Source organism: Eptesicus fuscus, chromosome 13, assembly GCF_027574615.1.
Source record: "Eptesicus fuscus isolate TK198812 chromosome 13, DD_ASM_mEF_20220401, whole genome shotgun sequence".
NCBI classification, from domain to species: domain Eukaryota; kingdom Metazoa; phylum Chordata; class Mammalia; order Chiroptera; family Vespertilionidae; genus Eptesicus; species Eptesicus fuscus.
Window position 1 is genome coordinate 30399673 of NC_072485.1, and position 21821 is coordinate 30421493.

Below are 21821 nucleotides of genomic sequence, written 5' to 3' on the forward strand. Positions count from 1 at the left end.
AGTAGAAAGAGCATCGGTCCGCAGACTGAAGGGTCCCGGGTTCGATTCCAGTCAAGGGCATGTACCTCGTTCAGATGTCCAGGGAGGAGGCAACCAATCTATGTCTCTCTCTCACATTGATGTTTCTCTCTCTCTCTGTCTATCCCCCCTCCCTTCCACTCTAAAATAAATAAAAACAAAACAAAACAAAAATATATGTAGCAACCCCAAACTTTAGTGGCTTTCAACAAGTATTTATTTCTTACTTCCATAGCTACAGGTCAGCTGGGGTGACCCTGCTTCAGGTGGGTCAGGTTCTGGTCTGTCCTTGTATCTTTCTTTCTGGGACCCAGACTGGAGAGGCAATAGCTACTTGGGGCAAGCTCTTCTTGTGGCATATGCTGGAGTATAAGAAGCCGAGCCAGACCACACAGCCCATCGACAGCCTCTGCTTATTTCACATCTGTAACATTCCATTGGCCACAGTAAGTCACAGGCCACGCCCAACATCAGGCAGGTGGGGATGAATACTCTGCTCTCTCTAACGGCAACATGGTTGTGTAGCTCTATGTCAGGAAGGGAATGAAGAGTCAGGAACAATAAGCAAATCTACGACCACATTTAACTCTGGCTATGGAAGTTCAGGAAGGCTTCCTGGAGGTGGAGACTTCCATCTTGAAGGTTGAGTAGTTTTCAAGATGAATAGCAGGCAAATGCATGCAAAATGTAAAAAAAAAAAAAGAGAGAGAGAGAATGAAGTATTGTCTTACTATTTATCTGAGCAGTCTCTCTGGGCATTTTGTAAAGAGATGCGGGAATATAAAACAAAGGTCTTCGGAGTACCTGTCCGTGAAGGCCAAACTTCATGGGGGAGCTAGCAAACATAGTTCAAAAGCAAAAAGGGAAGCGTACAACCAGGTGCACTCTGACTCAGCTGGATGAAACAAGAGTGAATTCAGAAAGGAAGCCGGAATATAGTTTTAGTAGCTCTTTTTGGTACAGGATGCAAGGCATGTGCTATTTCATTTGGTCCTACTGTCAAGTACAGTGAGAGAACCGGAGCCTTGCAGTGGGAGGTAACTTGTCTAATGGGTCGTAGCTAACAAGTGGTGGAGGGGGTAGTTCCCAGGAGTTGCCCAAACAAAGAATCTACTCATAAAAATCACTCACTAGTGTACACACTCCATTTTATTCTCAAGTGAGGCTACTTTAAAACGTACGGAACACCTGTTTTTTAGCATCTACTGTATGGGCAGCACTGCGTTTGGAAAAAGGGCCTCAGTCCTGGAGTTGGTCATCTCTGAAGTCCTGGCGGGTTGGGGGGCATTCTTCAGATCTCACCTTCTTTCCATGGCACATGGGTTTAAGATGCTTCTGAGAAAATCGGATTCTTGCCTGTTGTCCTACTTTAAAATGCTCACTTTGGATGGTAGGGTATTTTGAAAATCTGCCTCTTTCTTTCCCCCGATTTACATACACATCCTAGTAAGTGTTCTTCATGCTCAGAAAGGAAGGGAGACAAGCTTGGCGAGCGGCTCCAGGCCCAGCAAAGGTTAGGGGCGGGACTAGGTGAAGAGTGACAATTCCCACTGCTTTGCAAACTACCTGTACCTGATCCTAGCTCTCCTGTCATTACAGAGCACAGATGTCCTCCTGTGGAACACTCCTACTCATGAAGAAGGGAGCATTTGGGAATTTTCATTTCTAATCTCTTACCCATGTCACTTGGCAGCTGGAATCATGTCTTCCTGGTCTTGCTGACTTTTACTGTGACTTTTTAGCCTAGTGTCCCATGAATTTGAGAACCAGATCCTTGGTGCCAACATCCCTTTCCTCCGTGGATGGTGAACACGGGGAGGTGGTCCGGTATTGAGTAGAAGTGTGTTTCATGACCCATTTGCCATTTGCTTGGGAAGCCAGCAGAACTGGTTTCCCTGATCTCAGAGACCATCTCACACCCCCAGGCATGTTTGAAATCTTGTAGTAAAGAGCAACGCTTATAGGAATGACCTCACACTGATATTTCCTGTCTCCTGATTCCCCAGATAGGTGGTGCTCAGATGCTGTGGACACTCTCGAGCTGGTGACGAGGACTGCAGGAGAATTGACTGGTCCAGAGAAGGGGCGTGAGTGGAAATGCTGCTGTAGGACCCAGTGACCTGCCAGGCAAGGAATGCAGCTTCCTTCTGAGAGCCTCTTCTCCACGTCGCCCCACAGGCCACTCCTGCCTCCCTGGAAGGGGCACTCAGGGTTTTGCAATCGGCCACCTAAAACTTTTGCTGAGCCAAAACAGGACGTTTGCTGCAGAACTGAGCAAGATATCATTGCATTTTGCTTTTGCATCTTTTAATCATCCGGGCTCCGGTCAGAGTTGTTTAGCCTGGAGAATCTTAAGCTGGATTTGTAACTATTATTTTTGCACACGCCTTTCAAAATGATCGACTTAAGCTTCCTGACAGAGGAGGAGCAGGAGACCATCATGAAGGTCCTGCAGCGGGATGCTGCCCTGAAGAGGGTTGAAGATGAGAGAGTCAGGTAACGGGCCCCAGAGGTCCTCCCGGGAGGGGGATGGAGGGCCAGTTCCTAAGATGAGACACTTTGTTTTTTTCCCCCTCAACCATAAGTGGTAGTTCTGACTTGGAGCCTGAATTTATGGGTTCCAATTTTAGGTTTACTTCCTGCATGGAACTTTTTCCTCCTTGCTATCTCTTAATTTATCCCACAGGACTCCTGCCAGAAAGAGAGTCTTGATTCAAAACCGAACTAAATTCCTTGAACTTTTTAAACACTGAATTAAAACTAAAATAAATCCAACACATACATCTACATCCACATACATGGGTATGGGTATGTTCATATCTCTTTTTTTGTGTGTGTGGAATACACTTTTTAAAACTGAATTATAAGCCAAACTAGAAATATTTGAAATTTGTACAATTTTTAAAAGAAAAGAAATTGAGAAGTAGCTCGCATTCCTGCATACTTTCAGAAAAGTTCAAGTTGGTTTCGAGAGCCATTAGAATGGGCCCTGCGGGAGCCAGTTTTTCATTTGTGTCCCACAAGGAGGAGTGGCCGCTGTGACACACTGTCCTTGTTGGGAGGAGCCCAAAGGGTCCACGTCAACATTTCTGCCACTTTCACTCGCCCACGTGGTGGAGGGAGCAGGCTCGAGCCCAGGCCCTGCCACCCTTGCCTGTCATCTTGGGCTTTGGAGGCAGCGAAAGGCTTCCCGAACATGGGTTAGTATTGACTGCAGGATCCCCGGCCCAGTGGTTCTCCCAAAGGAGCTTAAGCCGTGTTCTTATTTGCTGGCCCACAAGGATCGTGAATGATGGATTCAGTCACATCATTTCCCATATTCTGACCCTAACTGATGTGATGCTCTATCAGTGAACATGCTGAAGTCACTTAGGCACTCCAGAGTGTCTGACTATGGCCACTACCACTAATTCACATATAGACAGTGCCTAACGAATTGCAAAGGGCTTGCATGCTCATTCTTTCTTCTGAGCTCACAGCACTCTTTTGCAGTTGGGGATGTGGGAGGCTATAATTTCACCCACTCTGATGTGTGAGGAAATTGACTTTGAGACAAGTCAGGTGACTTGCCCTCACTCATACAGTCCATAGGTGTCTGAAGTGAGAATCAAATCCTGGTCTTCAGGTACCCATTCACTAACTCCACCTCCTCGTCCTGAGAAAGCAATAGCAGACGGGCCATCCCGGGGCCTGGCCACGGAAAAGGGGGGTGGTGTCTTGGTGTGAGGTAGCACACTGAACTGTGATGGTGACAGGAGGTGGCTGTAAGGTAGTGGAGATCATGAGAATGGGGTTCGTTCTTTGTCATGCTCCTCCCCCCAGTCCTCTGGATGGGCCACTGCTCCCCATTTTCAGCGGGAAGCTTGAGCTGTTTCCCCAGAAGGGGCAGGAGGTTTACTAGTACACTGATCAGCCATCAGAGCCTCTTGGTAGCATTAATGTGGTACCCATTCACTGTTCATAAAGTTCTTTCATGAATGTTATCCTCATGTTACAGCAACCTGAGTTGTGGCTAGGTGGGACTGTTAAACCCCTTTTATTTTATTTTATTATTCTTTTTAAAAATTTTATCTTTATTGTTGGAAGTATTACACATGTCCCTTTTTTTCACCCCCATTGACCTCCTTCACCTTGGCTCCTCTCCCCCAGGCCTTCATCACACTATTGTCTGTGTCTATGGGTTATGCACATCTATATATATAAAAAGCCAATGACCTGAATGACCAGTCACTATGACACCCACTGCAGCCAGCATATTGGTCTGATGGGGGGCCCCTCCCCCCAGCTGGCTCCGCCCCTGATCAGCCTCTCCCACCCCGATCAAGGGCAGGGTGGCTGGCCAACCCCCCAGATCCTTCCCCCTGGCTGGCCCCGCCCCTGATAGGCCCCCACCACCTCGATCGGCCCACAGCCCCTCCCCCTAGCCAGCCACGTCCCTGATCACCCCCCCCCCACCCCAATAGGGGACAGGGCCAGCCAGCCAACCTCCTGCAGCCCCTCCTCCCAGCCAGCCCTGCCCCTGATGGGTCCCCACCTTGATCGGCCCATGGCCCCTCCCCTCAGTCAGCTCTGCCCCCTCCACTCTGATCAGGGACAGGGCTGGCCAACCACCCTTGGCCCTGCCCCTAGGCCGCTGGCCCCAATCAGCCCCCAAACCCCATTTGGGGGCGGGGCCGGCTGGCTCACCGCCCACAGCCCCTTCTCATGGCCGGCCTCCATCCCCAATCAGCCTCCACCACCTTGATCAGCCCGCAGCCCCTCCCCCCCCGCCAGCTCCACCCCTGATCGCCTCCCCCACCAATTGTGGGTGGGGCCAGCCAGCCTACCGCTCACAGCCCCTCCCCATGGCTGGCCATGCCCCCAATCAGCCCCCCCACCCCAATCAGGGGCAGGGCCCACTGGCCAATCGATCACAGCCCCTCCCCCCAGCCAGCCTGGCCCTCATCGGACCCCAGTCAGGGGCGAGGCCAGCTGGACCCCACTCATGCACGAATTCATGCACTGGGCCTCTAGTATGCATATAAGTTCTTTGGTGAATCTCTTCCCAACCCCACCCCCTTCCCTCTGAGAATCATTAGCCTGTTGCATGCTTCCATGTCTCTGGATCTATTTTGTTTGTCATTTTATTTTAGAAGTAAGGGGAGGGGGCAGCACAGAGAAAATATTAGTTGATTCTTAAAGCATACTAGCAAGTGGGAATTCTGTTAGCCTCTCAGAAGACAAGATGGAGAAAGCTGCAGGTCTTCCTCCTACTTCAGGAAGCCTGGCTTGTGAATATTGGATTGCTGCAAGTTCCTTCAATTCCTTCCACTCCCACGGTGTTAGGTGTGGTCTGCAATTCTGCCTCCTCTATCTACCCAGCCACCTTGCAAGAGAGATTTGTTCCCCCCCACCTTCTGTATTTTCTTGGCTCCTGGAATTCCAGCCTGCTGAGTCTTCATGTAGATCTGTGATTCTGTGTGTGTGGAGTGGAGGTGTTTCTTGGGCACCTGCAGTAGTTGATGGAAATATCCTCAACAATGCAGAGTTCTGCCCAGGCCTTGTAAGGGGCATGAGTGTGGAGCCTCTGGCACCAGCCAGTCTATGGCTGAGGGAGAAATACTGAGCCCTTTGTAACAGTGGGTTTGCAGACCCTCCTTCCGTCCGCTGTTTCTGACGGTGCCCCAGCAGCTGCTACTGGTGCTGCCCTTGATTTTTGCTTTTGAAAACTGATAGGAAGAAGGCTTGGAACCTGGTGTGAGCCAAGCCCTGTCTACCACCACCATTCTGGGGGACTTTTTGGTCAGGTCCATGTCGACTAGGCCATGGGCAGGTCCAGGACTCTAGGCCTGGGGAGGAGTGATGCTGTGCAGGTGGGCACAAGCCCATAGCCTGTGGGCACTGAAAGAGGCCCAACCGATGGCCTGCTCCACACAAGAGGAATCATGTTCTGATCCCCTCTTTCCTTTGTGACTGAAGGGACTTGTGAGGATGGTTCTGAGGTTGTTTTGCACCTTGACTGGCGGAACCAGAACTAGGTCTCTGGTTTGTGTGGTTTTTTAAAATTGATTTTTAGATAAAGAGGAAGAGAGAGAGAGAGAGAGAGAGAGAGACATCAATGTGAGAGAGAAACATCAATTACTTGCCTCCCGTAGTACATGCCCTGACCAGGATGGAACCCACAACCTAGGTATGTGCCCTGACTGGAAATTGAACCCACAACCTTTTGATGTATGGGATGATGCTCTAACCAACTGAGCCACCCGGCCAGGGCTAAGTGTCAAGTTTCTGAAAATGCTACTCAATAAGCTTTTGTTTTCCAGCCCCCTCACCATCCACCAGCTGTTTGTTTTTGACTCTTCCATCAGAGTTACAGCTTGACAGTTCTGGAAAGGAGATTTTTTTGGTCCTTATCAGTCACTTCATAGATAAAGAAGGTAAAGCCCAGAGAGGGGAAGTGATTTGCCCAGGGTCACACAGCTAGTCAGTGCCAAAGCCATAATAAGAATAGATTTTAGTCCAGTGCTGTTCCCTCTGCCCCATACTGTTCATTGCTACTATTCTTTCAGAAGAACAGTAAGGGTTTCATCATGACACAAGGAAAGAACTTACCTACATGGACTTTGGAGTCAGAACTGACTATTCTCACCACTAATCAACTATGGTTTATTGGGCAAATTATTTGACTTCTCTGGGCCTCAACTCAGAGACTGGGAATGACCATAGTACCAAAGTTAAAGGATTAAAGCCAGGATTAAGTAAAATAATTCTTAATCTTCTTAGCTCATAATAGGTGATGAGTATGTTTTAATTTCCTTTCACCATTCCCCCTTACCTCTGAAAAAGGACAGAAGTCTCTGGTTAGTAGTCTGATTCCTTAGGGGGAAATTATTCCTAAAAACTCTCAATTATTTAATGCAGTGAAATTTAAGTGAGTACCTCTTAAGTATGGGGAACTGCTCTGCACAATGATATGAAGATAATTCTAGAATGATTGGAACATGGTTTCAGTCCTCAAGGAATTTACCATGTAATGGCCTTTATATATTCAATGGATTGTCAATTGCAAAGTTAAAATCTCAACCTTGTTTCCCTACGCATGATTTTATAACGCCCCAGTCATTCTAATTGATATATGGCTTTAGAAATTAAATTATGTAATTACAATATTAGCTTAAGTAAAACATTAAAAAGTCAAACCTGCCTCTAACACTGAGACAGTTCTTCCGATGCTAACTTGTTATAGGCTTTGGAGTAAAATCCTCCTATAGCCATGAGGACATCACTAATGCATGTCCTCGTTAAAACCAGACTCTGCCTCAGAATCCTTTTCCGTATGGTCGTAGATGAGGTTTGGCTTTCAAACTGAAATAGGCTTGCCATGCCTGAGATAGCCAGCGCTTTGAATAGTTGGTATGCAAGCTCATCGGAGATGATTTAGTCTACATGTTACTTCCCATCCTGATTTCGTGGATGAGAAGAATGAGTGCCAGACAGGGGAAATGTCCAGTTCCCAAATCACTCAACTGTTAATGGTAGAACATGGACTGGAACCCAAGGGAATCTCCACTGTGGCTCTCTGGGGTACAGTTCAAGGATGACAGTTCAGGTCAGTGTTGCCACCACAACTGTCTTTCATGCTGCCCCTCCCCCTGTGGCCACACGTGCTGAGCCCAGTGACCAGCACGGGTGGCCACAGTGAGGAGCTGCGGATAGAAGAGATGCATCTCTGCCCAGCTTGCTTCCCTAAGGACCGGCTGGAGACATTTCACAGGCCAGCAGTGAGGCAGACATCAGCATGGATTCTTTCTCTCTCTTCCCCACCCCTCCCCCATCTTACTTTTTAAGAGGTACCATCATATACACATGTGTAATTTTAGTCTTTTATGGTTTGAAAATGACACACTCCAGAGGTGGTGTTTCCTGGGCTTTGCGTCACGCTGCCAGCAGGAAATCATTGCCCGTCTGCGTCTGTGCACCCCCAGCACCCCGTCCTCCACCCCGTGCACACACAACCACATCTATGGTGATGGGCGTTCTCGTAGCCGATACCATCTCAACCGCAACCACATCTTATGATTCTCAGCTGCATCCTTAAGACCTAGTTTCTTTGAAATGAAGGCAGTTGCCATTGCTTCCCAGGACCTCTGGTGGTGTTTTCTGTCAAAGCGAAGAGGAAAGGAACCAACATTTGTTAAGGAACTAGGTTGTACACAGAGCTTCCCATGCATTTTCCCCTTTCGCCCGCATAACAGTGTAGCTGAACCCGCGCGGCAGTGAGGAAGTCAGGTGGGAGAGGCTGAGGGCCCTGTGAGAGTGAAGCCTCGCTATCAAACAACAACGCCTGTGCTTCCCCCACGCTGTGCTGTGTCTCAGCACACTGTGGGGATCTGCCATGTGTCTGTGACGCAAGGGACACGCGTTGCCGCTCACTTGCCCTGATAAGGATCCTTTGCAGTGCATTTCATTTTCACGTGTGTTGGTTTTCAGATTCTCTATCAAATGTTGAATTCCTCTGTAGAAAGAGTGAAGCATGATAGCCATGTTAGAAGCCAAAATCATGTTTGGCTCCCGGAGGCAGGCTGGGGTGGTGGAAAGAACATTCATTGGCCAGGAGGCAAGCTGGCCCAGGGCGGTGTGACTTTGGGCAAAGCTCTTAACTTTTGGGGGCCTCAATTGTTTTATCTATAAAGTGGGCCCATTTGTCACGATCTGAAGTCCCTCCCAGCTCTCACATTAAAAATAAATATCTGAGAGTACTTTGAAGTCACATATCTGAATGCTGGAAAATGGACCGGTCAGCCTCTCTGGCCAGCCTGCTGATTCTTATTACCCAGTTGACTAGATAATATCAATCAGGTCCTGCCTCTGATGCTAGGCCTTTGCCCAGGTGTCCTCAAACTACGGCCCGCGGGCCACATGCGGGTGTTTTTGCCGTTTCGTTTTTTTACTTCAAAATAAGATATGTGCAGTGTGCATAGGAATTTGTTCATAGTTTTTTTTTAAACTATAGTCCGGCCCTCCAACGGTCTGAGGGACAGTGAGCTGGGCCCCTGTTTAAAAAGTTTGAGGACCCCTGCCTTTGCCTAATCATAATGGATAGCTGGAGGCTGGGGTGTGCTTTGTAATTAGAGGAGGAAAAGGGGGAAGGAAGGCTCATGGGAAGGTGTTGAGGCCAGGCTGGAGGGCTTCGCGGCTCTCCTGGCTTTCCTCGGAAAGTGCCCACACTCTCTGCACCACAGGAGCTGACATTGCAGTTAGGGCAGTCGATTGATTTTTTGAATGCATAATTCCAACCATAGGCCTGGTATATGACAGGGGATTCATGAATGAGTGAATGAACAGGCAAACAGATATGGCCTTTAACATACAGAGGAGGCAAGATGGCTGTCTTTGGCAGTTGACTAAAGTCTTTGTACATCATGGTGAGATTGTAAGGATTCAATGAGATGATGCATGTAAAGTGCCAAGCATGGGGCCCAGTACAAAACATGCTTCCTATGTATTAGCTGAAGGAGTGTGGGGAGGACCCACGTTCTGCCTGGAGGAAAGCAGCACGGTGCTCTCTCTGCTCTGAGAGCTTGTCTCCTCCTTCACATCTGCCCACCAGCCCCTGGGTGAGTATTAGCATCTTTTCTATCCGCAGCGCCTCACTAAGCACAACATGCATGTGGGGAGAGGATGATAACATATAAAAAGTGAGTCCAGGAAACTTACCCCTTTTCTACTTCAACTAAATGGTATAACAATTAGAGAATCAAATGCTAATTTGGTTGGTTAGACTTCAGGAAAAATGAGACATCAGTGTGGGCCGGTAGAGAAGATTTTAGCAGCATCACCTAGGTAGTGGGTGTTTGGTTTTTTAAAATCTACATCATTATAAGACTTGGGCTTTGATGTCACACATATGAATTCATCTATAAAATATTTCAAATGACTGAGATAGAAAAAGAAATTGATTAAACCTAGCAGTTTATCATGTTAAGATATACATAAATAGCACTTACTGAATTTGATAGAATTTCTTACTCATTTTTTTTTCAGAGTTGGAGAGGGGGGTAGGAAGGGTGAGAGAGAGAAACATTGATTTGTTGTTCCACTTATTTAAGCATTCATTGGTTGATTCTTGTATGTGCCCTGACTCGGGATTGAACCCACAATCTTGGTGTATTGGGATGATACTCTTACCAACTGAGCTACCCAGCCAATGCATCAAGAATTTGCTGTTCTTTTGCCACTTTAAAAAAAATGAGCCATGCTCTGGCCAGTGTGACTCAGTTGGCTGGGCATTGTCCTCCGAGGGGTTGCCGGTTCAATTCCCAGGCAGGGTACATGCCCAGGAGGCAGCCGATGGATGTTTTACATTGATGTTTCTTTCTCTCTCTCCCTGTAAAAAACAATAAAAATATTTTTTAAAACAACAACAACAAAAGAAATGAGCCAAAAACACAACCTTAATTCCTTACTCTAGTGGCTACCAGCTTTTCTGGGGCCATGTGTTTCAGTAAGCCTGATTCCCCTTGTGTCCTGAAAGCTTAGCATGAAAGAGGCTTATAGATAATCATTTAGGCAGGAGAAATCAAGAATTACACAAAGAACCCTACAAAATGCATTTCAGTTGAACAAGAAAAATAGGTGAATAAATCTCATGAGGAGAAATTGAGCTATTATGCTATGAGAGCTTGTGGTCTTTTTCAAAAAGATGATGACTGATGCCATGGTTCATTATGCGTTTTCCTGTGTGGCTGAGAGGTGAGCTCTCCTGCCTCCTCAGCAGAAGGCACTGCCCCTGTGATGGAGTCCGGTTCACTCACCCCCCGAAGTGGCAGGATCTCTCCTATCTCTTGCCTGACTCAGACTGAGGTGGCTGCCGAGCATTTATTTATTCATTAGTTCATTCACTCAACAAACAGTCTTGGGCTGTCATCTCTGTGCCAGGCTCTGTGCTAGGTGCCGGCATTGCAAAGGTGGTTAGGATGTGGGCCTCGCCTTCAAGGAGTTTGCAGAGTTGACAGAGTAGCGGATGAGACAGATGTGCAAATAGATCATTGGAACGCAGTGGGGTGAGTTCTGTCCTGGAGGTGCGGTGGGAGCGTGGAGAATGGCCAGCTGCACTGTGCCCTTGGGACTCGAGGAAGGCTTTGTGGTGAGGCGGTGTGGGAGCTGCACGGAGAAGTGAAGGAAAGACATCCACAGAGAATTCGCACTTAATGACTCTTACCAAGATCCAGGCACTGTCCGGTAAACGCCTAATTTACTCATCCCCGAAGCCCTGCAGAAGAGATCTTATTTGCCCCTAACTTTACAAAACAAGGAGATGACACTTAGCGGGTTCAGTAACCTGTCCGAAGTCTCATGCAGAAAAAGTCAGAGCTGGGATTTGAACCTAATGTTGGGGAGACTCCAAAACCCACAAGTCCTTCTGCCATACCTTCCCGCTTCTGATGTTTACAGGGGTCATGAAAGAGCAATTTGGGGAACTGTAAGAAGTCCAGTGTGCTGGCAAGGGGGAGCATGGGGATAAGTGCTGGAAAATGAATCTCAAAAGGCAGCCTGAAGCCAGGTGGTCAGGGAGGGGGGCCTCATATGCTATACCTTCGCTCCACAGCCCTGAATAAGTACCCACTGCTTTTCAGACACCAAGCAACGATGTTCAGGCCCTGCCCCTGGGGGCTCACTCTCTAATAGGGAAAGCTGGAAGGACTTCTCTCTTCTGGACTTGAATTCAAAGTTGGTCTTTTAGGGAGGAGAAGGCAAAAACTCCATCAGCAGCCCAGGGGAGTAGTTTGCTCTGCTGAAAACCTAGGCAACGGGAAACTATTAGAAACATTTAATAAAAACCATGACCTCTCTGGTGATGCAGAACCACAAAATGATGACACTGTCCCTGTAGGATTTGGGGACCGGCTGTCATGACAGTGTGTGTCCAAGGGTTCTGTCTGGGCCTCTTTGGGCTGGGCTCACTTCTTCCTAGGGAATTGGGAGAGGGGCGGAAGTCCCAGGAGAGAGTTGGACTCTGGGTGGGAAGGCAGTCTCCAGGCACACTTGGGAGAGAGGGAAGGGCCTTGCTAGACCCAGGGCAACTGCCCCTCCTGTTTCTCCCACGCCCAGGTATGCCTGTGTGCAGCCCTCATGCGCAGCCCTGCCACCAGGGTGGTGTGGCCACTGTACACACTCTCTGGCTAAAACTTAGATTTGCTACTTGAGGAAGTATGCATATTATCTTGGATAATAAGCATAAAACCTTCTTGGATTTATGGAGCACATTATCTTCCTAGAGTTCAAAGTCTCCTTAAGGCTTTTATTCCACTTGATTCTAAGTGCATCTCTATGAATAAGAAAATATAGATTTCTGTGATTCTCATTTTATTGAGGTGGATAGAGAGATACAGAAAGACTTGTGAAGCAGAACATAATTTTTCCAGCCAGTGTAAATTAGGGACGTTTCAGGAGGACCGTTCTTGGTTTGTTCTTTAGGTTTTAGCTTTTCAGTAAGCATGAATGATTGTGGAACCTTCAAAGCAGTATTTGCATAAAAGGAATTTGCCTGTGCCTCCGCGTCCACTCTCCACTCCCGGCCCCATAAATTTGATCTTTCTTGATTCTCCAGTCGGCCTTTTCAGCATTCATTTCCCTAACCGGAGACACCATGCGTTGTCCCCCACAAGCTTCCAGGAAAATCTCTGATAAACTCATTTCACTGAAATGGAAAGGACTGATAAGCCGACAGCTATCCCACCAGTTAGTCATTGAGTGTTTATTAGGTGCCAGGCATGTGCAGAGGGTGGCTGATATGCATAAACTAATTTAATCTTCATAGCAACCCCCTGAGGTGGTTTACTATTATTAACCCCCTTTGACAGATAAGGATACCAAGGCTTAGGGAAGCTTAATATATCATTCCCCCCACCCCCCACCCCCCTGGGTTATTTGCATTTGAACAGTGGACACAGAAGACTGTGGCCAAAAAGTGGATCTGCCCTTGAGAAATTTCAGGCATCCTCTGGGGATCGTGGATTAAATCTTTGAATTTTTAAAAAATTTGGCCCTGGCTTCTCTGACTTCTCTCCTCATAGGATAACACATGCATATGTTAGTCATCCGGGAGATTTGTGGAATCTTCTAAGACATCGAGAGCTCATTTTGACTGTACGTTTGCAAATTGCTTCATGCAGTGTCTCAGTGAACTCATTTATTTACTGTGGGTTGCCAGCAAAATAAAGCTCTTCTCCTTTTGTAGACATTTGCCTGAAAAAGTTAAGGATGACCAGCAGCTGAAGAATATGAGTGGCCAATGGTTTTATGAAGCCAAGGCCAAGAGGCACAGAGACAAAATCCATGGCACAGATATCATCAGAGCATCCATGAGGAAGAAGAGGCTCCAGGTAGCAGGTGAGCTGACGTGGCTAGTACATGTAGAGCCAGCGTTTGTTTGGGAAGGAGGAGGTGGGAGATGGGAAGTGTCAGAATCGTTACTAAAATCTGCTGAGGAACATCATGTAATCGTACACTTTTCATAATGCATGGCCCTCGAGCTCAAAATGTTCTTGCCCTGCATTTGGATGGGTGAGGGTGGGGCAGAGTGACTCAGGGTGCTGTCAAAGGAAAAAGGGAGTTCTTCAGATGCCATGGTGAGGAGGAGTAGCATAGACAACCGAGATTTATAAGTATCTACCACCTCCTCTTCTTCTTCTTCTTCTTCTTCTTCTTCTTCTTCTTCTTCTTCTTCTTCTTCTTCTTTTTTAACTCTGAAGATTCAGAACCTGAATACCATGAGAGCCTACAGTAAGAGATTAGCCTCCCTGTTCAATGACCTTGACCTCTGATACTTCTTTAATCAACCAAATGCATTATTTAAGGAACTCTAAGGACAGTATTTTGAGAGCTTCTTTAGCATCCTGTTGAGTTCATTACATATTTCCCTGGTGCCTACTCTCTAACTCTGGGCTGGTGGGTGTAAATCTTTATCCCTGAGAACAGCCCCTGCCTACATCTATCCTAGCCTGTACTCAATAAGGAAAATAACTATCACTGTTTGAGCATCTAATATATGACAGGCATCTACTCTCTCTTTTTTTCTAATTGTAGCAGCAATCTTGTAAGGTAGGCATTATCATCCCCATTCTATATAGGAGTATGTAAAGTTTTATATGCCCAAGGGCAGATAGCTGGCAAATGGCAGAGCTGGGCTCTCAGTCTGTCTGAAAGAAAGAGCCACACTCCTTGCAGGTAAGGGCTGCCTGCTTAGTATGTGCCGTGCATTGCTCACAGGCCTCTTGATTTTCAAAACAATCAGGACCTTCAGAAATCCTGAGGAGCACAGGTTGTCCTGTGGACTCCATTTTGCAGTTGAAAAAACTAGATTTTTAACATAAAGAGGCCCTGGAATGTGAGTATATTTGGAAACTGGGAGCCTTTATATGACTTCATCTTCTTAACACTGATGGAAGTATTACTGGCACTTACTGGTTATGTGGCCTTAGGTAAGTTTCTTGAACTCTGTGATCCTCAATTTCTAAATCTGCGAACTTGGAAAGTCACTCCCTCCTCATAGGATAACACATGCAAAGAACTTCATCACTCCGTTGGTGCTAATTAGCTGAGAGGTGCCCTGGGTGTCAGAGGCAAAAGAGGTTATTCCTGAAAAGGGAGCACAAGAGGTTTTGTGGGGTGCTGGCATCTGAGCTGGGTGTTAAGGATTATGTGGAATTCAGGTGTATAGAGACTGGGGGGAAAGGTAGGTAGTGGAGGGGGCATCCTAGACTAAAAGCGATTGTTCCCCTTTGTACCCCAGAGCCCTGCCTCGAGTCAAGCACACTGTAAATTCATTAAGTGCTTGGTAATGATGGTGCTTCTGTTCCCACGAGGACTCCCTGTCGACTCCCTGTCTTCGGTGTCCCGTGGCCATGCATATTCGGTCTTGGCCCCAATTCAGGTCAGATTCACCCAGAGGCAGTCAGCATTTTGTCTCTGGAGTTACCTACACATTGCACGTAGGAGACTCTGCTGGGTGGAGGGGGAGCTAACACCAGAGGAATCTACTGACTTCTCCCGCAGATGTAATTCTGATCCCTAATGCGCCAACACATTAGTGATTGCCCGGGCACTCAGGGAAGGCCTGAAGTTCAGGTTCCAGCCTTCCGTGATAAGTGCCCATATGAGAGTTGTAGGTCATGGGGGTGAGAGATAACCTTCCTGTCTTTATTGTTTCCTGTTTCAGCTGAGCAGAGTAAGGACAGAGAAAACAGGGCAAAGGAAAGCTGGGTGAATAATGTCAACAAAGATGCTTTCCTTCCCCCAGAGCTCGCCGGTGTTGTGGAAGAGCCAGAAGAAGATGTAGGACCGGCAAGCCCAAGGTAAGACGGAGCTCATGGGAGAGCTGCTGTGTGTGGGATTCGTGGCTTGGTGTGCTATATAAGCAAAATAGCGGGTTATTAGTGCAAGTGCTAGACTGGCCTCATGGGCACGGGCAAGGGACATATCTGGTAAATTCTGGGCCCCGATGTAAACAAGCCTGAGTATTGCTGTCTCCCAGTTTCCAGAATGTCTAACAAATCTGAGTATTAAATAAAATTGAAATATCAAGTGGTGATTCCTTTCAGCACCAACAATAACTGTTTTCTATTTTTACTAAGTAAGGATTTTTCCTCAGAGTGGAATGAAGAGGTATTCTGAAAGGAATATAGAGAAATGAGTCACTTCAGGAAAAAGATGAAGTAGGATCAAATTATAGTAGCCTGGTACACTGGAGAAGCACAAGCATGGGAACCAGGCAGATATGAATGCAAATCCTGAACTTGCCAGTTTTAGCCATTTGACCCTGGGCAAGTCATTTAACCTCTCTGAGTCTCTTCTTAACTGCAGAGAGGAATGGTAATATAGAGCAGGAAAGGCTGTGGTGAGAATTAGGGATAATGTGTGTGGAAGGCACTCTTAGTAGGTGCTCAGCAAATGCCTATTAAGGATGTAGATTGTCCTGATGCTTCAGTCTTGATTTTTGATGTTTTCCATACATGTTGTCATCTGGCCAAGTAAAATGTACATTTGTACATCCTTCCTGTGAAGTTGCTGGTTGGTTGTGGGGCTACATTGCCGCAAACCTTTTGAGCCCATGATGATTAAAAATCCTTAAATACCTAAAAGCTAATCATGTTATTATAGCATAGATGAGGGATGGCCATTATTGACGTTTGTCCCTTGGAGGGATAGTTGTAAACCCCTTGGTGTGAGGGCAGTTCCATTTTATCTTTAGCTCCTCAGTGAAAGCAGTTCACCTCAGAGTCTCCAACTGGAATAAAGTCGATGAATTCACTGGTGGGGCTCACTGAGTCAGGGTCCAAGGCTGAGGCACCTGAGAATGGGGATGTTCCCAACATAGTTTATAGGCGAGGGAGGGGGGTCTACAATATAGGCACCCGAAGGCTTTTCAGAGTCCTGAATCAGGTCATGTCACATGGGTAATGGAACACTGATTCCATTACGGTCCTCACTGTTTATCCAGTTCCCTGTTGGAGAGGACGCACTTTGTCTTCCACGGGTGGAGGCCGCACTGTTTCTCCTCTGGGATGATTTGTAATGTTTCATGATGTCTGTAGAGTTCATGTTGGCTAGAGGGTAAAACACCTTAACAGTAGCCACTCATTGATTCTATGACCTTGCACTGGAAGTGACTTACTTCCTGGGCCTTTGTTTTCTCAGCTGTAAAATGGGAATGATAATAATTTGCTACCAAGATTATTGAGAATTTAATTAGCAAGTAAATGTAGAATCCCTAACCCACCGGACACAGTAGATGCTCAAGGAATGGAAGCGTGGGCTCTCTCACACACAGGTACTTCTGGAAGCTCAAGAAAGGCTGTGAAGAATACCATACTCCTTTCCTTTTGGTGGCGCCCCATTTACCAACCACCTGTACCCCCCCAATGAGGTTAGGCCTGCCTTCCTTCCTTAGGGAGAGATGAGACCCTAACACAGGCGTCCTCAAACTACGGCCCGCGGGCCACATGCGGGTGTTTTTGCCGTTTTGTTTTTTTACTTCAAAATAAGATATGTGCAGTGTGCATAGGAATTTGCTCATAGTTTTTTTTAAACTATAGTCCGGCACTCCAACGGTCTGAGGGACAGTGAACTGGGCCCCTGTTTAAAAAGTTTGAGGATCCCTGCCTTAACGGATGGAAACTCTGGAAGTGAGAACACAGCCATTTAGATAAACCACAAGAAGCTGAGAGCAGCTCCTAACAGCTGGGTTTGATGAGGGTGGAGGGCACCAGAGCACTGACTAAGGGAGGAGGTACAAGTGCCACAGAAGGAGAAACTTTCGGAGTTTTAGAGACAAACAGTTCATTGCAGTTTTATGTGGGTCAGACTTCCTGTCCTTCTCCCAGGAACTCATTTCAGCTCAAAGGGCCTGATAGCCCGACTCGTTTTCCTCATGGCCCCACGTGGGCTCGTGGATATTACCCCCCTCTTCCTCAATCTGAGGCTATTGCGTTTCCAAGCCTGTGTCTCCATTGTTTGCCGCATTCCTTGTGTGACCTTTGGGTCTTGTGAGTCTTTTGGGTCTCGTCTGTAAATCAGAACAGAGCTGCCTCACCAGGATGTTTGAGGTTAAATGCAATGAGGTGGGGGAACCACTTAGCATTTCTCAGGAAGAAAGAAAATGGGCAATTTCCAAGTGGCCGATAATTATGTTATTATAGCATGGATGAGGGATGGTTGGGAAAGTGAGAATAAGAGTGTTAGATGAGCCCAGCTGGCATGGCTCAGTGGTTGAGCGTTGACCTGTGAACCAGGAGGTCACGGTTCGATTCCTGATCAGGGCATATGCCCTGGTTGAGGGTTCGATCCCCAGTGTGTGGCATGCAGGAGGCAGCTGATCAATGACTCTCTCATCATTGATGTTTCCATTTCTCTCTCCCTCTCTCTTCCTCTTTGAGGTCAATAAAAATATATTTTTTAATTAATTTATTTATTTATTTTTAAAAGATATTTTTATTGATTTTTTACAGAGAGGAAGGGAGAGGGATAGAGAGCTAGAAACATCGATGAGAGAGAAACATCGACCAGCTGTCTCCTGCACACTCCCCTACTGGGGATGTGCCCGCAAACAAGGTACATGCCCTTGACCGGAATCGAACCTGGGACCTTTCAGTCCACAGGCCGACGCTCTCTCCACTGAGCCAAACCGGTTTCGGCAAAATATATATATTTTTTAAAAATAATGTTAGATGAACCTGGCATGCCTTGCTCATTGCATGGCATGGGTGGTGATCACCCAGAACCGTAGCCTGAGCAGTTGTTTACTTCCTCCTTTCCTTGTCAGAAACCACGGCTTTACTCAGTATCAGGTTCCTGCAGCATTTCTCACCTATACTTTAACCTTTGGGAACTGGGTGTGGTAAGTGTATTTTGGGGCCCACACTTTTAGACTAAGTGAACTTCAATAGAATGACTCAATACCTGTCAATATTTTCTTTGCCAGGAGCCAGGGAGCGCGAGGCAGCAGTGACTGGGTGTTGTAGTTTCTGAAGGCGGCTTTCTAATGGTCTCTGGGGCTGAGTTCCTTCTTTCTGTGGTGGGTGCAGTTCTGGGGGGTTCGGCCTGTGGAGAATGAAAGCACTGTGGGTCCCGAGCATGTGCTCAACCCCTGGAAGCACCTGTGCTCCCTTGGAACTCATCTTTGTTGGCACCTGCCACACAGGAAGCAGACAGGTCTGATGAACGGGGAGCAGAGAACGAGATTTCGTTTAGGGTGGCAAAGGGAGAACTCCAAACGTTCACAGTTCTGGTTCTGGTCAACGCCCTTGGCTAGACTGTGGGCAGTGATGGCACAAACTGTGGTAAAGAACCAATGTTTTTGTGCATTTTTAAAAATTATATTTCTAATGATCACAGCATGCTTTCAGTTTTGTACTTATCTCATTGTGAACCAGTAAAGACAGTTCATGACTGGCACTGGTCCGTGATGGCACGTCACGTCCCGCCCACCCAAGAAAAAAAAATGATTGTGGAAGATGTACGTGATGATCTGCAGGGCTGAGCCGGGTGGGCAGGACAGAATAACAGTGTGAGGCGCTCTTCCCCTGTGGTCAGGACCCTGCCCATAAACCAGGTGTAACGTGTCCCGACTATGGAGGTAGCCTGTTCTGGGAGGAGAAGCCCCTCCTTTGTTACTCCTGATGCAAGCTTCCCAGTTCTTTTCCTCTTCTGGTTCCTCCTCCCACCTCCTTTCCATCTCATACCCCTCAGGTGCCGGGTAGCCTCCTTTCTCCCTTGAAGCCATCTAACATGCGTTCTACTCTACGGAGTATTTGACTTTTCAATAACATAAGCCTGTGTGGATGGGAGTTTTGAGCTTCTTTTGTGATGAGCCTATCTGTGGACAGTGCATTTGATCTTTTGTCCTTGGATGGATTGCAATCCAGTGATGTGACCATTTCATTTCTTGGAGGCCTGCCCCACAGAGTCATTTACATTGAGCTCCTAAAAGAATCTTTCTTAATCCGCCAGGCTCTTGGATTTACCCAGATCAGTTGCGATAGGAATAGTTTCACTGTGACGTCAGAGTGCCTTGTGCTTGGATGAGAATACCTGTGTAGATAAACTGCAGCACGAAGGGTGGTAGCACCAAAGAAGTAAAATTTTACTTAAAAAAAAAAAAAAAAGACTGTCTTGAAAGACTTGGCATAGCATATTTCCCCATTTTGTTCCCTCGAGTTACCTCTGAGCCGTTTCTTCATGTGTTGAAGCTTGATCGTGTGTAGCGTGTGCTGGCACAGTGCTCGGTGCTGGGATGAGATGCAGTGTTAGCTTCCAAGAAGCTCACGGTCCGAAGGGAGAGGTCAGCAACACACACACACACACACACACACACACACACACACACACGGAAGAAAATGACTTTCAGGACTGCTTCTGATTCTAGTCTTCTGTTAATATTTAAGCTAGAAAATACCTCACAAGAAGGTGTATGATGTGTGCTGTTATTTTTCCCTGTTTTAGAGAGAAAGGTTGGTTAAGGTTCAAAAGGTTTTTAAAGTTTGAAAGTTGGAGCACTTGCTGGCTGGACACAGGAGCCAATGGAGTGGCCAGGGGCCTGTGCGGGGTGAGTTAAGACTTCTGTAAAGCCCTACCTCTTCCCCACGAGTCCCTGCCACAGTACCTGACACTATTATTTTTTTTTTCAGTTAAGTCTTCAAAGACCTGCATTAAAATGTAGACACTTTTAGGTGGGGAATCCTAATGCCAAGTTCCTAGCCCAATAGTTTAATAATCCGCTGAACAAAGTAAACAGTTTGGTGTAAGTGTTCCTTCTAGTACTGCAGGGAGTTTTTCAAGGGTGCCTGGGGGAAGAAATTATAGAGCATGGAGTGTAGAATTTGGCATGCTTCACAGTTTGAAAAGCTCATCTTGTGGAATGTATTGAATATCTTTTATATGCCGGGCACAGCCTGCTGCCCTCCGAGAGGGATTCTAAGACCCAAAAGACATAGTATCTGGCTATAAAGAGACTATATTCTCTTATGGAAAATAAATGCATCTGATTTAGAATATCTGTTCACATGATAACAAATAGTGCCAGGCAGGGAGCGAATTCCTAATCCAAAACACTGTAAGATTTGAGACGAGGAGACCCATCTCCAGCTGGGCTGATACTGGAGCAGTGTCACAAAGGAGGTGAGATTTGGAGTGGGCTGGGAGATGAAAGCAAGGATTTGGGCAAAGAGAACAGAGCACGCACTTGAGGGAGGAGCTGAGGGACAGGTGGGGTGGAGACAGCAGAGGCAGGTGAGGTTTGTGGACGGTGGGTATATAGACCACTTTGGCAGGAAGGGTCCACAGAACGAAGGGATGAGAAGTTATATTGGGGAGATGGTGGAACATCTCCATTTCCTTTTTGAGAGTTCAGACATGGTTCCACAGGCCTTGGGGATCCAGGGAAAGGTGATGAGCAGAAGAGAGCCAGGGTCCCCATTGTGCTTTAGACAATTGCAGCGTAGTGGTGGAATGCTGAATGGCTCAGGAGAGTGGAACTCTGGAGTCAGAGGTCAGATGTGAGATTGATATACTTGACAGAAATAGAGGAGGTGACAGGAAGTGACAGATGTAAGAGTCATTAGGAAGAAAGAATCACCCAGACGTAACTCCAATCCTCTGGCCGTATACCACCGCTTTGCTAATGGCAAGAAATAGGAGGTATAGCCTAGTCTTTAGGATGATTGTCTTTGGAGTCAGGGTCAGACACACTTGGTTCAAATCCCCAATTCTTTCACAACTAATTTTGTGACATTGAGCAAGTCACTTAACCTCTCCAAGCCCCAGTTTTTTCACAAGTAAAATGAGGTGAGGGATATAGACCTCATAGGGATGTTGCAAATATCAATTGAGAATAAGAGGATCACTGTCATGAGGGTTGCCCAATAAAAGACAGGCAAACATACCATTGCTGTATTTCTTTTTTTTTTTTTTTTTTTTTAAATTTCTTTATTGATTAAGGTGTCACATATTTGTCCTCATCCCCCCATTCCCATCCCACCCCTCTCCCCACGCATGCCCCAATCCCCTGTTGAACTTAACCGTTGGATAGGCTTATATGCATGCATACAGGTCCTTTGGTTGAACTCTCCCCCTCCCCCCACCCTCCCCCTACCCTCCCCTATCCTCCCTCTGAGGCCCGATAGTCCGATCGATGCCTCCTTGCTTCTGGTTCTGTTCTTGTTCCTCAGTCTATGTTGTTCATCATTTCCCCTAGATGAGCGAGATCATATGTCACTAGATATATACTAATAAGAACTGAATGTGAGACGAGCAATAATAGTTATGCT

General features: G+C 46.9%; 1 protein-coding gene across 8 annotated transcripts in view; it reads left to right on the forward strand.

Annotated features, from left to right (window-relative positions):
- The first annotated feature begins 2039 nt into the window (after nucleotides 1-2039).
- Nucleotides 2040-21821, forward strand: part of SYTL2 (synaptotagmin like 2) — a 65504-nt gene continuing 45722 nt past the window's right edge. For 4 of the 8 annotated variants that reach the window (XM_028128502.2, XM_028128503.2, XM_008153633.3 and 1 more), the window contains exons 1-3: nucleotides 2040-2514; nucleotides 13238-13389; nucleotides 15218-15353. In XM_028128502.2, coding sequence (XP_027984303.2) covers nucleotides 2414-2514; nucleotides 13238-13389; nucleotides 15218-15353 — 389 coding nt within the window. In that variant the 5' untranslated portion in view covers nucleotides 2040-2413. The remainder of the gene's footprint in view (nucleotides 2515-13237; nucleotides 13390-15217; nucleotides 15354-21821) is intronic. The other 4 variants (XM_028128504.2, XM_054725310.1, XM_054725311.1 and 1 more) reach the window with 1 other exon arrangement.